Source organism: Hyperolius riggenbachi, chromosome 1, assembly GCF_040937935.1.
Source record: "Hyperolius riggenbachi isolate aHypRig1 chromosome 1, aHypRig1.pri, whole genome shotgun sequence".
In the NCBI taxonomy this organism is placed as follows: domain Eukaryota; kingdom Metazoa; phylum Chordata; class Amphibia; order Anura; family Hyperoliidae; genus Hyperolius; species Hyperolius riggenbachi.
In genome coordinates this window covers 681,470,794-681,485,705 of record NC_090646.1, presented here as the reverse complement: position 1 = coordinate 681,485,705, position 14,912 = coordinate 681,470,794, and the positions used below count along the sequence as shown (strand labels likewise).

General features: G+C 50.6%; 1 protein-coding gene across 1 annotated transcript in view; it reads left to right on the top strand.

The window, feature by feature from the left end:
- The window catches only part of LOC137544555 (protein NLRC5-like), a 302,732-nt gene that overhangs the window by 158,447 nt on the left and 129,373 nt on the right, over positions 1-14,912 (top strand). Inside the window, exon 13 of the mRNA XM_068265657.1 lies at positions 4,166-4,330. Within this exon, the coding sequence (XP_068121758.1) occupies positions 4,166-4,330 (165 nt within the window). The remainder of the gene's footprint in view (positions 1-4,165; positions 4,331-14,912) is intronic.

Genomic DNA, 14,912 nt, shown 5'->3' with positions numbered 1-14,912 from the left:
GGGAGGGATGAGTGTTAGGCATAGGTGGGAGGGATGAGTGTTAGGTGTGGGTGGGAGGGATGAGTGTTAGGCATGGGTGGGAGGGATGAGTGTTAGGCATGGGTGGTAGGGATGAGTGTTAGGCATGGGTGGGAGGGATGAGTGTTAGGCATAGGTGGGAGGGATGAGTGTTAGGTGTGGGTGGGAGGGATGAGTGTTAGGCATGGGTGGGAGGGATGAGTGTTAGGTGTGGGTGGGAGGGATGAGTGTTAGGCATGGGTGGGAGGGATGAGTGTTAGGTGTGGGTGGGAGGGATGAGTGTTAGGCATGGGTGGGAGGGATGAGTGTTAGGCGTAGGTGAAAGGGATGAGTGTTAGGCATGGGTGGGAGGGATGAATGGGAGGGATGAGTGTTAGGTGCGGGTGGAAGGGATGAGTGTTAGGTGTAGGTGGGAGGGATGAGTGTTAGGCGTAGGTTCGAGGGATGAGTGTTAGGCACAGGTGGGAGGGATGAATGTTAGACGTAGGTGGGGGGGTGAGTGTTAGGCATGGGTGGGAGGGTCAAGTGTTAGGTGTAGGTGGGTATGATAAGTGTTAGCCGTGGGTGGGTGGGATGAGTGTTAGGCATGGGTGGAAGGGATGAGTGTTAGGCATAGATGGGAGGGATGAGTGTTAGGCATAGGTGAAAGGGATGAGTGTTAGGCATGGGTGGGAGGGATGAGTGTTAGGCACAGGTGGGAGGGATGAGTGTTAGGCATGGGTGGGAGGGATGAGTGTTAGGCATAGGTGGGTGGGATGAGTATTAGGCACAGGTGGGAGGGATGAGTGTTAGGTGTGGGTGGGAGGGATGAGTGTTAGGTGTGGGTGGGAGGGATGCGTGTTAGGTGTGGGTGGGAGGGATGAGTGTTAGGCATAGGTGGGTGGGATGAGTGTTAGGTGTGGGTGGGAGGGATGAGTGTTAGGTGTGGGTGGGTGGGATGAGTGTTAGGCACAGGTGGGTGGGATGCGTGTTAGGCACAGGTGGGAGGGATGAGTGTTAGGTGTGGGTGGGAGGGATGAGTGTTAGGCATAGGTGGGTGGGATGAGTGTTAGGCACAGGTGGGAGGGATGAGTGTTAGGCATAGGTGGGTGGGATGAGTGTTAGGCACAGGTGGGAGGGATGAGTGTTAGGCATGGGTGGGTGGGATGCGTGTTAGGTGTGGGTGGGAGGGATGAGTGTTAGGCATAGGTGGGTGGGATGAGTGTTAGGCACAGGTGGGAGGGATGAGTGTTAGGTGTGGGTGGGAGGGATGAGTGTTAGGTGTGGGTGGGAGGGATGAGTGTTAGGTGTGGGTGGGAGGGATGAGTGTTAGGCATAGGTGGGTGGGATGAGTGTTAGGTGTGGGTGGGAGGGATGAGTGTTAGGTGTGGGTGGGAGGGATGAGTGTTAGGGGTGGGTGGGAGGGATGAGTGTTAGGCATAGGAGGGTGGGATGAGTGTTAGGCACAGGTGGGAGGGATGAGTGTTAGGTGTGGGTGGGAGGGATGAGTGTTAGGTGTGGGTGGGAGGTAGGGATGAGTGTTAGGCATAGGTGGGTGGGATGTGTGTTAGGCACAGGTGGAAGGGATGAGTGTTAGGTGTGGGTGGGAGGGATGAGTGTTAGGTGTGGGTGGGAGGGATGAGTGTTAGGTGTGGGTGGGAGGGATGAGTGTTAGGCACAGGTGGGAGGGATGAGTGTTAGACACAGGTGGGAGGGATGAGTGTTAGACACAGGTGGGAGGGATGTGTGTTAGGTGTGGGTGGGAGGGATGAGTGTTAGGTGTGGGTGGGAGGGATGAGTGTTAGGCATATGTGGGAGGTATGAGTGTTAGGCATAAGTGGGTGGGATGAGTGTTAGGTGTGGTTTGGTCAGTGATAAGCTGCAAAAATGGGTCATTGAGGAATAGCTCAAAAAATTAATTGACGTCATGTTTTCAGGAGCCACTGAAGGTGAAGTTACTCCTGTGGTACTACATGTCTCTGGAAACCCTGATGGCATGCTCTGCCTTCGGTTGCCAACCCCCTGACTATTGGATTGGGGTATTGGCCCTTCACCTGCTGAGTCCCTGTCGCTATTTATAGCAGGAGCAGTGCCTGCAAGTCTCCTCTAGGCCGTTGAGCTGGTGGTGGCCCAGCTGACTCCAAAACTTGATTCACTCCCGCCCATCGACTCTGAGCCCTCAATTGGTAGCCCTTCAGTGTCTGATTCCTCCACTTCCTCTCCTTCGCTACTGCTGTTCTGCACAGTGGCGCCCACCTCTTCTGCCATGCCCTCTCTCTGCCATCTTTGCCCAAGTAGCTACGTATAGCTATACTAAAGGCAGGTAAAAAGAAAATTAACATTTTATGGCTTAGAGAGATAATAGGGTAAGGGAAAAATAGGATCCCTTCAAATTGGCTAGATATGGAAAACTGTTTAATCAATCGATTTATATTTTAAGACCCCCTGCCACATTTTCAGAGACCGAACCCGCCACAGACGACACTCCCGAGGGCCTATTTTCCCATACCTGACCCACGTCCAACGCCTGCGTGCCCCCTTCGACTGTAAGCCCGGTGGGCTCTAAATGATCCAATGACGAACACAACACCTCTAGGAAACCCCGCAGTGAAGTGTCCCCCACATTACCCTCCAATGAAACCACAGCATGTCACGTATTTGAAATTGGCTCACCTGAAAGATGCGCAGGTGTATCACTCCCGTTATCCGGAGCCTGAATTCCACGCGGGCTTGCTGCCATGATGTCCTCATGACTTCTCGGGCCAGACAGGGGTACAGAAGAGGTAAGGGCTCTCTCCGCTCCCGCTCCAGCTGACTCCATCTGTAATGGCAAATCATGGGCCCGAGTATCCTGTGATGGTCTCCATGTCCCCCCGCCCCCGACACGGCCTGCCCACCTGCCCTTTGCCTTGCCCTCGCTCCTACCCGTTCCTGCCACATGTAGCTGAGGAACGCCGCAACATCTTCTGTGAGATCGGCGCTTCCCCCCGACCCCTGGCGTGGGGTCCTGCTGTAGCTGGGAACCCGCCCTTTGTCCTGCTGAGTTTTCTGCACTGGTGCCATGCGATGCCACCATGTGTGATGACCCCCACCCCGCTGCTGAGGGGTGGTTGCCTCCTGATGTCCCCGCTTGCTGTGCATCTTGACCCTGGGAGACCCACTGGTGCTGGCTGCTGCTGCCTGCCTTATGCCCATAAGCGCTCCCCCCCCAGGCCTGGGCCCTGCTTGAACCCACCCGCCTGTGCTCTGTGGCTCCCCTGCTGCCTGATCACTCCTGCCCGCATTATTACTGGGTTTGGACGCAGCCGCAAGCGGCCCTGGGGCCGCAGCTGTGCCAGCTCTCCTGCCTCCCCCCCCCTCTTCTTCCCACTTTTTCTATGGGCCTGCTTGTTCTGTGCGCCACGCTCTCCCCCGCCCCCCCTGCTAGCCACCTGCCCGGGTTGGGGCTCAGCACCTCCCCCCCCCCTGTAGAGTCACTCACCACACTGCTACTTGTGCAAGCCCGGGGTCCTTGCGTCCGGCCTGCAGCATTGCCCGCTTGGTCCCCGGAGGCTGCACGCGTCCTGGCAGCAGGGGGAGAAGAAGAGAGCCTGTCCGTGGCCCTCCTCATATGCTTGGGCCGCCACTCCGCGTCCTGCGCTGGTGTTGCCTGCTCACTCGCCACCGGGACGGCCGCCACTAACTGCTGGAGCCATCCGCTTCCCTGCCTGGCCACTTCCTCCTGCAGGTTTCCCTGTCCACCATCCCTTACTGCAGCTGCAGTGATCGTGAATGTCCGTTCACTCTCGCTGCCTAATGGAGGAAACCGGGCATTATCCCTGTTCTTCCCCCTAACTTCCTGGCACCTGTCCCACCCCCAACCAGATCCCACTTCCTCCCCCCAGCACTGGTCTCCAAAATTAACCCTCTGAGGGTTCGTTGAACCCGCAGGGGTCATTGTGCAGCTGCGATGAAGCGCAGCGCACTGCTTATTTTCCTAACAAGCTACAGAGATTAAAATGCAACTCTGGCGTTGGTAATAAAAGGCAATGCTCTTAGGCCAGCTCTGCACACTGCAGGGGTTAATAAGCATTATTCCGGTATGCCTATAAATCATGGTCATGTAAGGGATGGAAATAGTGACTTTGGCAGCAATTTTCTGGTAACATTCTTCTCTTCTCTCCTGTAGTTTAAAGTGTGTAAAGTTCACCCCGGCTTCCCTCCAACACCTGGCGTCTGGGATTCGGGATAACCAGACTCTGAAGAAGCTAAACCTGACTGGATGCAAGCTGTCAGATCCTGAATTCAGTGACCTGGTGGAGGCGCTGAAGGCAAGCCGTATGGAGGTATTATGGTGAGTATAAAGCCTCATCACTAAGTGAGAAGTCCCTCCCTCTCAGGGGCGGACCTCTCCTGACTCCAATTACTTCCCTTGTCATCTTGTCCTGATTGAAAGGATTAAAATTGTCAAAGATTGTGAGCCTTACCGTGTCCATCAGGGAATCTGCAAACTCAGAAGTGCCCTCTCTCCCTCTTTCTAAAAAGGAAAAACAAAAGAGGGGGGGGGGGGGGGGAGTTTAATAAGATAAAATTCAGTTATGCTCCAGAACAGCAGTATATTCCAGTGTACTTTGAAGGTTTGCCCAGATGGATAAGTTTGTTGGTTTTACCCAATTTGGAAAATCTAATTTCTTCCATTTAATAGATAAAGTTGACCTTACTTACCCAATACTTTAATTTGTGGGGGTTACTTCCAGCAGGTAGGAATAAGAGATCGATTGAATTAAAAAGGAATTCTTACAAACTCTAATAGATAAAGAGTGAAGATAACTATCTGTAAAAGACTTCCGAGGCGAGGGGGGATTAAACAGATTTTACTCACCTGGGGCTTCCTCCAGCCCCTCACAGCCATCTCAGTCCCACCCCACAGCCCCATTCATCTGCATTGTCCCGTTGGTCATCCGTAGAGATCGCGAGTCAGCTCTTTTGCGCCTGCAGGGGCATTTGTGCACACTCGTCCACATCAACTGGCACGTACTTAAAGGGAAGGTTCGCGCATGTTATAAAAAATAAACTGCACTTACCTGGGGCTTCTTCCAGCTCCTGGCAGTCGATCGGTGCCCTCGGCGCAGCTCCTCTCCCTCCCGGTGTCCAGCAGTGAAGAAGCCGACCTCGCCGGGTCGGTTATTAACCACTTTACCCCCTGCGGTACGGATATCTCCGTCCCTTTTTCCATCCTTTTAAAACCAAGGGACGGAGAAAATTTACATATACAAATGCATTAGTTTTACACAATAAATTACCTCATTACCTCCCACACTCCCCAATTTTTTTTTTTTTTTTTGTAATTTAAAAAAAAAAATACAATAAAAAAAAAAAACATAAATAGTTACCTTAGGGACTGAACTTTTTAAATATTTATGTCAAGAGGGTACAACACTGTTACTTTATAAACTATGGGCTTGTAATTAGGGATGGATGCAAAACTGAAAAAAATGCACCTTTATTTCCAAATAAAATATTGGTGCCAAACATTGTGATAGGGACATAATTTAAACGGTTTTATAACCGGGGCAAATGGGCAAATACATTTCATGGGTTTTAATTACAGTAGCATGCATTATTTAAAAACTATAATGGCCGAAAACTGAAAAATAATGATTTTTTTTCCCACATTTTTTCCTATTTTCCTATTAAAACACATTTAGAATAAAATAATTCTTGGCATAATGTCCCACCTAAAGAAAGCCTAATTGGTGGCGAAAAAAATCAAGATATAGTTCATTTCATTGTAATAAGTAATAATAAAGTTATAGACGAATGAATGGAAGGAGCACTGAAAGGTGAAAATTGCTCTGGTGTTTCAGGGGTAAAACCCCTCAGTGGTGAAGTGGTTAAAATTAACTATTTTTTTATTTATTTTCCCTAACTCCCTCCACCTGCCAGCCAATCACATTGATTGGCTGTCATAGGCTTTAGCCTACGACAGCCGATCACCCCTGAGCCTCTGGAGGGGACAGCCGTGTCACGCTGTGCCTAGTACAGCGGTGCCGTGGATCGCAGCGCTTTACAAGCTAATTAGACGGCGGTTTCGCCATCTAACAGTCTCCTAGCAGCGATTGCCACTGGGACCAAGCGGAGAGGCATAAGCATGCACGATCTCCTGCAAAACAAGCCCCAAGGACATTACGCAAATCGGCGTTAGGCGGCCCTGGGGCTGCCTCCGCGTCCAGGCCCATCAGCGTGATGGGGTTGGCAACAAGTTAATTCCGCCTCACCTCAGAAGTCCTTTAAGAAGAGGGATGGATAAAACATCTTTCTAGCATATTGGATTTTCTTTCAAAATGTTTGCATTCTGGGGCAAGTCCTCCAAATGCGGCCAAACATTCCTGTATCATGAGGGCGACTCCAGGAAATGGGATCAAAAAATGAAATAATGTGCAAGCGAGTCACAGAGCCAACTGAAAATACAACTTTATTACCACAATAATAACTAAAACATGAACCAGGTGGCATAGTAAGTGTTTAAGCTAACAGCCAGCCATATGTAATTAACCCCTATACAACTGTGGAGAGTAGTGATGCTGGTTACAATACAGGACTATGGTAATGATTTACAATGATCTTAACCCATACATAGCTGCGCAGCCATACAAACATTCAAACTGCCTCTTTAAATAGATATATGTAGTGTGCAGGGCCCCTTTGTACATCATGTTTGTCCACAAGGATCATAGCATCTCTCAGCTCAGAGCAGATAGCATAGAAAGAATAAACAGTCCTTTGAGAACTTATGGCTGCCATACACTGGACGATTGCCACAAGATCGACCAACTGATAGATCCCTCTCTGATCGAATCTCATCAGAGAGGGATCTATTGGCTGCCCATACACTGCACACCTCCCCCGGCCAGCAGCAGTACATCACCTGTCCGCCGGCGCGAGTCCCCGGGTCTGTGCTGTCCCTTCTTCCATCTTCCCTTCACTTCCTGTCCCGTCCTGTGACAAGCGGAAGTTCAAACAGTACTTCGCCTTCTCTCAGGACGGGACAGGAAGTGAAAACTGAGAAAACGCTGGAAGAAGTGAGAGACTGCAGGGACTGACGCTGGCGGACAGGGGACGTATTGCTGTGTCAGTCGTCGACGTATCGAACAACCCGCTCCCTTCTCGCCAGTGATCAAGCTAAATTTTCCACCTGGACAGATTGACTGAATCAATGGATTTCATTGCTAGCTGCGTGTGCATAACAATCGCCACCGCTACCCGCCGATTCGCCGTTATCCGCCACCCCCCCCCCCCAGACCCCTTGCGCTGCCTGGCCAATCAGTGGCAGGCAGCGATGAGGGGTAGATCGTAACACCCGCTGACGTCGCGATTGTCGCCATGGCGACGGGGAAGTCCATACAGGGAATCCCGTTCAGAACGGGATTCCCTGCAGGGTAAAAGCGCCGGTGGCGATCGGAGGGGTGGGAGGGATAGTGAAGGGAGGGGGGAAGCATGTAGCTAGCACTAGGCTAGCTACATGCTTTAAAAAAAATTTTTTAAAAGTGCTGCGCCTCCCCCCTGGCGGATTTATTGTACCGCCAGGGAGGTTAAAGCGGATATCCAATAGTCTTGCAGATAGTCTCCTCCACCACTATCAATCACTCAGTTCCCCACAGTAAATACCAGCATCTGATTGGATTCACACAATGCCAGCACATGCCCTGATAGTGATTAGTAACATGAGTCAGTAGCAGCGTCCGTCCCAGCAACAAGCCAATAATAAAGGCTTCACATTGGGAACTTTTAGCTTACGTTCCGCTCTGATGAGCGCAGCAGCGGCAGCAATGCTTTCCCGATGGGAAAGTTCACATTGCTCCATTCCATTCTGTGTTCCGCTCATCGGAGCGGACGTTTCCGACATGTTGGGACCTTGCGTTCCCGCTCCGCTCACAGAATGGAAGTGGATATGAACCGTGCGCTCCAATGTGAACCGCGCCTTAGCATAGCATCAGTGCATTCCTAGATAGGACCTTTATAGTGGTATAAAACCCTGACATAATATTCAATAAAAACATGTTTTCCTACTTTATATGCCACACGGTTATCATATTTGTGCATAAGCATTATTATTCATTTAGAAATTACAAGTTCCCAAATGTACACTTTTTTGCTCTGAGAGCCGCCTTTGCCTTTTATTCATAACTGGTTTTATTTATTGTGTATTGAAGGCAGAAATGCTTTGAGTGTCCGCCTGTGTCCAGGAGCTTCTGCACAGTCAGAGAATGTGTCACATTCCTCACTTGCTACAATTAAGTAAACACAAGATAACATTAACTCCACTTTGGGATGCGTCCAGCGTTCTCTGCACTGGACTTTCAAGACCTGTGTTTAACTAGTTGAATGCTGTTCTAGTAAAAAAAAAATGGTGGTAGTATATAATATGCTGTAAATCATTTTTTAGAGCAAAGAAGAAATGCTGGGTTTCATTCCGCTTTAAAGCGGATCCGAGATGAAAAATTAACTATAACAAGTAACTTGTCTATATATCTTATCTAAAGTTTAGATAGTTTACACAGCAAATCTGGCTGTAAACCTGTAACGCTCGGTGAAGCACAGAGAGGTCTGATTACCGGTGACCTGCAGCGTCACGGGGAATACAGATGTAGACCAGATTATACGTGATCTGCAGTATCACTGATAATCCGATATACTAGCTAACCTCTGTTCACCTGAGTAGAGTGTAGTGTTTTGGTGTAACAGTAACACTAAGAGGACTAGGCCTCAGTACAGTAAGACGTACTGTACAGATTACTTCCGCAACCCTGAGCTCTCCAAGATGGGAGGAGTCAGACTGCTAGCAGGAAGTATCTTCTGAAAGTAACCCTCAGGCGGAAGGGTCACTAACAGAACGAAGAACCTCCTCCAACAGTGAGGTCGGTTCTCGAGGTCGGACAAGCCAGGTCATACACACACAGACAGATAAAGTACAAGAGCAAGAGGCGGAGGCGGAGTCAAAGTACAGGCAGGGTTCGGCAACGGGGTATCAGAAATATCGGGGTACAAAATCAGGAGGCAGAAACAGAGTCTAGGAACGAGCCGGGGTTCGGCAACAGAGTATCAGAAATATCGAAGTACAAGATCAGAGTTCAAGAGAGTAGTCGAGCAGGCAAATTGTCATAACAGATAATCACAATCAAACTAGTACTTTAGCTATCAATATCTAGCTAAGTGTAGGATTACGGCTCCAGCCGGTCCCGGCACACTTAAGGATCTGACTACGGATCTGGGTGCTCCCACGTAAGTGATCGCAACGCCAGACACCCAAGAAATGAACAGCCAGCAGTATATATACCCATACTGCTCTCCAGCTCCACCCCCAGCACTGGACCAATGGGGAGTGGAGCCAGAGTCAGCTGACCAGCCTGGTCAGCTGACTCACCAATTCAGGCATATCTACTTCCTGAGTGCGCGCGCGCGCGTCACTCTAAAGCCTGAGGGACTATGAGTCCCAGCTGCAGTAGCCCCGTTCTGCGGTGTCTCCGCAGCGGGGACACCTGCACCAGCCGCCGCGTCCAACGCGGCGGCTTTTCCGCGTTCTGCCTGCCTCTCCCCGGGGACAGCCGCCTCACGCTGGGAAGAGGCGGCTGCCTCCCCGTGCGAGCGGCCACTGCACGCGGGAAGAGCCGCCGACCGCTGGCTAATGGCGGCGGCTCTTCCACGCTTACTTACAGTACCCCCCTCCCCCGAGGAGTGGACTCCGGACAGCTCCTACCAGGCTTCTCGGGATGTAATGCATGAAACTCCCTTCTTAACTCGTCCGCATGCATGCGGTTCCCAGGTACCCATTGCCTCTCCTCAATGCCATACCCTTTCCAATGCACGAGATACTGTACCGAGTTCTGTACAGTACGTGAATCAATTATCTTCTCCACCTCGTATTCAGGTTGGGCATCTACCAACACAGGAGGGGGAGGAGTGGGACCCACCTGGACCGCTGGCTTAAGAAGGGAAACATGAAAAGACCTTACCCCCCGCATGCTAGTGGGAAGTTCGACAGTATAAGTAACATTGTTGATCTTTTTGGTTATCAGAAATGGACCCACAAACCTGGGACCAAGCTTATTAGAAGGTTGTTTTAGGGCCAAGTGACGTGTGGACACCCAAACCGGGTCTCCTGGTTGGAATCTCCACTCCACCGACCGTCTCTTGTCGGCTTGACCCTTCTGACTCAAAAAGGCCTTCTCCAGGTTATTTCTTACTGTCCCTCACAGGTCCTTGAATGACCTTTGCCAGACCTCCAGGGCTGGGAATGGAGTGGAGGCTATAGGCAATGGGGAAAATTTGGGTGATCTTCCCGTCACTACCTGAAAAGGCGAAAAACCGGAGGACGAGTTTTTTAAATTATTTTGGGCGAATTCTGCAAACGGCAGAAATCTGACCCAATCGTCCTGTGCTTCAGCTACATAACACCTTAAGAACTGCTCTAACGATTGATTTATTCTCTCAGTCTGGCCGTTGGTCTGAGGGTGATATCCAGACGAGAAAGACAGATTTATGTCCATGAGCTGGCAAAAAGCTTTCCAAAAACGTGAGACAAATTGGACTCCCCTGTCTGAGACTATGTTTTCGGGAATACCGTGCAATCGAAAAACATGCGTAATGAACAACTCAGCCAGTTCTTGAGCGGAGGGGAGTCCTTTTAAAGGTACAAAATGGGCCATTTTGCTAAATCGGTCGACCACGACCAAAATGACCGCCATTCCCTCAGACCTGGGAAGTTCGCCTACAAAATCCATGGACAGGTGGGTCCACGGTTCAGTCGGGGTGGGCAATGACTGCAAGGTACCGACAGGTGCCAGCCGGGAGGGTTTACTCTTGGCACATGTCACACACTCCTTCACATATTCCTTGCAATCCGCTGCCAGGGAAGGCCACCAGGCGCATCTGGCTACTAAATCCTGTGTTCTGGATGCCCCCGGATGCCCCGCATTCTTATGTGCGTGGAACATCTCCAGAACCTGAAGGCGAAACGGCAGAGGAACGAACAGAACCCCTGCGGGCTTCCCTTCCGGGATGTCCTGCTGAAAGGGAATCAGCGTCTCCCTCCAATCCTCCCAAGTTCCAGTGGCTGCCAGTATCAATCTCTGAGGAATAATGGTCTCAGGAACGGAGGGTTGTGCTGTCTCTGACTCAAAGCATCTGGACAAGGCATCTGCCTTAACATTCTTGCTCCCCGGGGTGTATGTAATGATGAAAGTGAACCTGGAGAAGAATAGCGACCATCGAGCCTGACGAGGGCTCAACCTCTTAGCCCCCTCGATGTATTCTAAGTTCTTATGATCGGTGTAAACCGTGATGGTATGCTCAGCTCCTTCTAACCAATGTCGCCATTCCTCGAAAGCTAATTTGATGGCCAGGAGCTCCCTATTGCCAATATCATAATTCCTCTCTGCAGGGGAAAACCTGCGAGAGAAGTAAGCGCATGGGTGCATTCTACCCTGCAAGCCTGATCGCTGAGACAGCACAGCCCCCACTCCTACCTCCGAAGCATCCACCTCCACAATGAACGGGAAAGACGTATCCACATGTCTGAGGATGGGTGCTGAACAGAATAGGCCCTTCAGAGTGGAAAAAGCATGTAAAGCCTTAGGAGACCAGTGAGTTGTATCTGCCCCTTTCTTGGTGAGACTTGTAAGGGGAGAAATGACTGTGGAGTACCCCTTTATAAACCGTCTATAGTAATTGGCAAAGCCAAGAAAGCGCTGAAGAGATTTCAACCCCACCGGCTGTGGCCACTCCAGCACAGCCGAGACCTTGGCAGGATCCATCGACAGGCCTGTGGTGGAAATTATATACCCCAAGAAGGCGACAGACGTTACCTCAAAGATACATTTTTCAAGTTTTGCATATAAAGAGTTCTGCCTTAACAGATTCAAAACAAACCTCACATGGTCTCTATGTTCAGAGAGGTTGTTGGAGAAGATAAGAATATCATCAAGATAGACTAAAACAAATTTCCCCAACACCTCTCTGAATACCTCCTTAATGAGTTCCTGGAAGACGGCCGGGGCATTACAGAGCCCGAAGGGCATCACCAGGTACTCGTAATGCCCGTCTGGTGTATTAAAGGCCGTCTTCCACTCATCGCCCTTTCTTATGCGTATCAAGTTATACGCGCCCCGCAAATCTAGTTTAGAGAAGATTTTAGCATCTGTAATCTGTGTGAACAAATCGTCTATCAGTGGCAGGGGATAGCGATTTTTGACTGTAATCTTGTTAAGGCCGCGATAATCAATGCAGGGTCGCAGGCCTCCGTCTTTCTTTTTAACAAAAAAGAAACCAGCTCCAGCAGCTGACCGAGACGGCCGAATGAAACCTTTGGCCAAATTTTCACGTATATAATCCTGCATGGCTACTTTTTCGGGTCCCGACAGGTTGTACAAATGACCCCGGGGAGGTACACATCCTGAACGAAGGTCAATGGGACAATCGAAAGGGCGATGTGGGGGCAACTTGTCTGCTGCCTTGGGACAGAACACGTCGGAATACTCGGAGTATTGGTCGGGTACCCCTTCCACCTGAATTCTGGTTTGCCCCAGGGTCAACTTCCCCAAACACTGCTGAAAACAACGAGGTGACCAAGTGGTTAACTGACCTGTGGCCCAGTCTATTTGAGGTGAGTGGAGTTGTAACCAGGGCATGCCTAAGATGATAGTGGAGGTTGACATGTGCAATACAAAAAACGATAATTGTTCCCCATGAAGTACCCCTATGGTGACCTTCACCTCCGGAGTCTGAGACAGTGCACGATTCCGTTGCAGAGGGGAATCGTCCACTGCTGTGACCTGAATGGGGGGTCTCACAGGAGCAAGGGGGATACCCAACTCCTGCGCAAACTCAAAATTCATAAAATTGGCCGCTGAGCCCGAATCAATAAATGCCTCAGTGGCCATAGACTTATTCTCCCATGTAACCGTACAAGGGAGCAGTAACTTCTTTTCCTTAAGGGGTGCAGTTTGTGTGCCTAGGGTGTCACCCCCCACTATTCCTAGGCAAACTCGTTTCCCGACCTGTTAGGACAGTTTCGCACCCTATGCCCTGCTGCTGCACAGTACAGGCACAGCTGTTCTGTCATTCTCCGCCTTCGTTCCACCTGGGTCAGTCTCGACCGACCAATCTGCATTGGTTCGGGCGGCGGCAAGGCTGGGGAGGGAGAGACAGGCGGAGAAGGTGTTACTAGGGGTGTAGCGGACGGTGCCACATATGATGTCACCCTGACACGGTGACTGCCCCTAGCCTGCCTCTGATGGCGCAACCTGCGATCCACTCGGATGGCCGATGATATGGCCTCATCAACTGTCTTGGGCTCGGGTACTGTTAACATTAAGTCGGAGACCTCCTCCGACAACCCAGACAAGAAGTAATCCATTAAAGCAAAGTTGTCAAATCTAGCCGTAACTGACCACCTACGGAACTCTGCCGCATAGTCCTCAACCGAACCTCTGCCTTGCCGCAAAAGTTTGAGCTTCCGCTCAGAGGACGCAGCAAGGTCAGGGTCGTCGTAAATTACGGCCATGGCCTTAAAGAATTCCTCTACTGAGGTCAGAGCTATATCAGTAGAGGGTAGGTTATATGCCCAGGACTGGGAGTCGCCAGTCAGCAAGGTCTTAATAAAAATGACCCGTTGGGTCTCAGTCCCCGAGGATCGGGGTCTTAACTCAAAATACGATAATACTCTACTCCTGAAATTCCGGAAGTCAGACTTGTGGCCGGAAAATTTGTCAGGTACAGGCATACGTATGTCATCACTAGGAGGGGATCGCACTGAATCAACTGATGTCTGGAGGGTTCTCACAGAGCCTGATAAGGCATCAATTAAGGCTTTGTGCTGGCTTAGTGATTGATGAATGCTATCCACCGAAGTGGCAAGCATGGTCAGAGGATCAGTGCGTTCCATGAGTGTTTCTTGGTCTGGCGTTCTGTAACGATCGGTGAAGCACAGAGAGGTCTGATTACCGGTGACCTGCAGCGTCACGGGGAATACAGATGTAGACCAGATTATACGTGATCTGCAGTATCACTGATAATCCGATATACTAGCTAACCTCTGTTCACCTGAGTAGAGTGTAGTGTTAGGTGCAACAATAACACTTAGAGGACTAGGCCTCAGTACAGTAAGACGTACTGTACAGATTACTTCCGCAACCCTGAGCTCTCCAAGATGGGAGGAGTCAGACTGCTAGCAGGAAGTATCTTCTGAAAGTAACCCTCAGGCGGAAGGGTCACTAACAGAACGAAGAACCTCCTCCAACAGTGAGGTCGGTTCTCGAGGTCGGACAAGCCAGGTCATACACACACAGACAGATAAAGTACAAGAGCAAGAGGCGGAGGCGGAGTCAAAGTACAGGCAGGGTTCGGCAACGGGGTATCAGAAATATCGGGGTACAAAATCAGGAGGCAGAAACAGAGTCTAGGAACGAGCCGGGGTACGGCAACAGAGAATCAGAAATATCGAAGTACAAGATCAGAGTTCAAGAGAGTAGTCGAGCAGGCAAATTGTCATAACAGATAATCACAATCACACTAGTACTTTAGCTATCAATATCTAGCTAAGTGTAGGATTACGGCTCCAGCCGGTCCCGGCACACTTAAGGATCTGACTACGGATCTGGGTGCTCCCACGTAAGTGATCGCAACGCCAGACACCCAAGAAATGAACAGCCAGCAGTATATATACCCATACTGCTCTCCAGCTCCACCCCCAGCACTGGACCAATGGGGAGTGGAGCCAGAGTCAGCTGACCAGCCTGGTCAGCTGACTCACCAATTCAGGCATATCTACTTCCTGAGTGCGCGCGCGCGCGTCACTCTAAAGCCTGAGGGACTATGAGTCCCAGCTGCAGTAGCCCCGTTCTGCGGTGTCTCCGCAGCGGGGACACCTGCACCAGCCG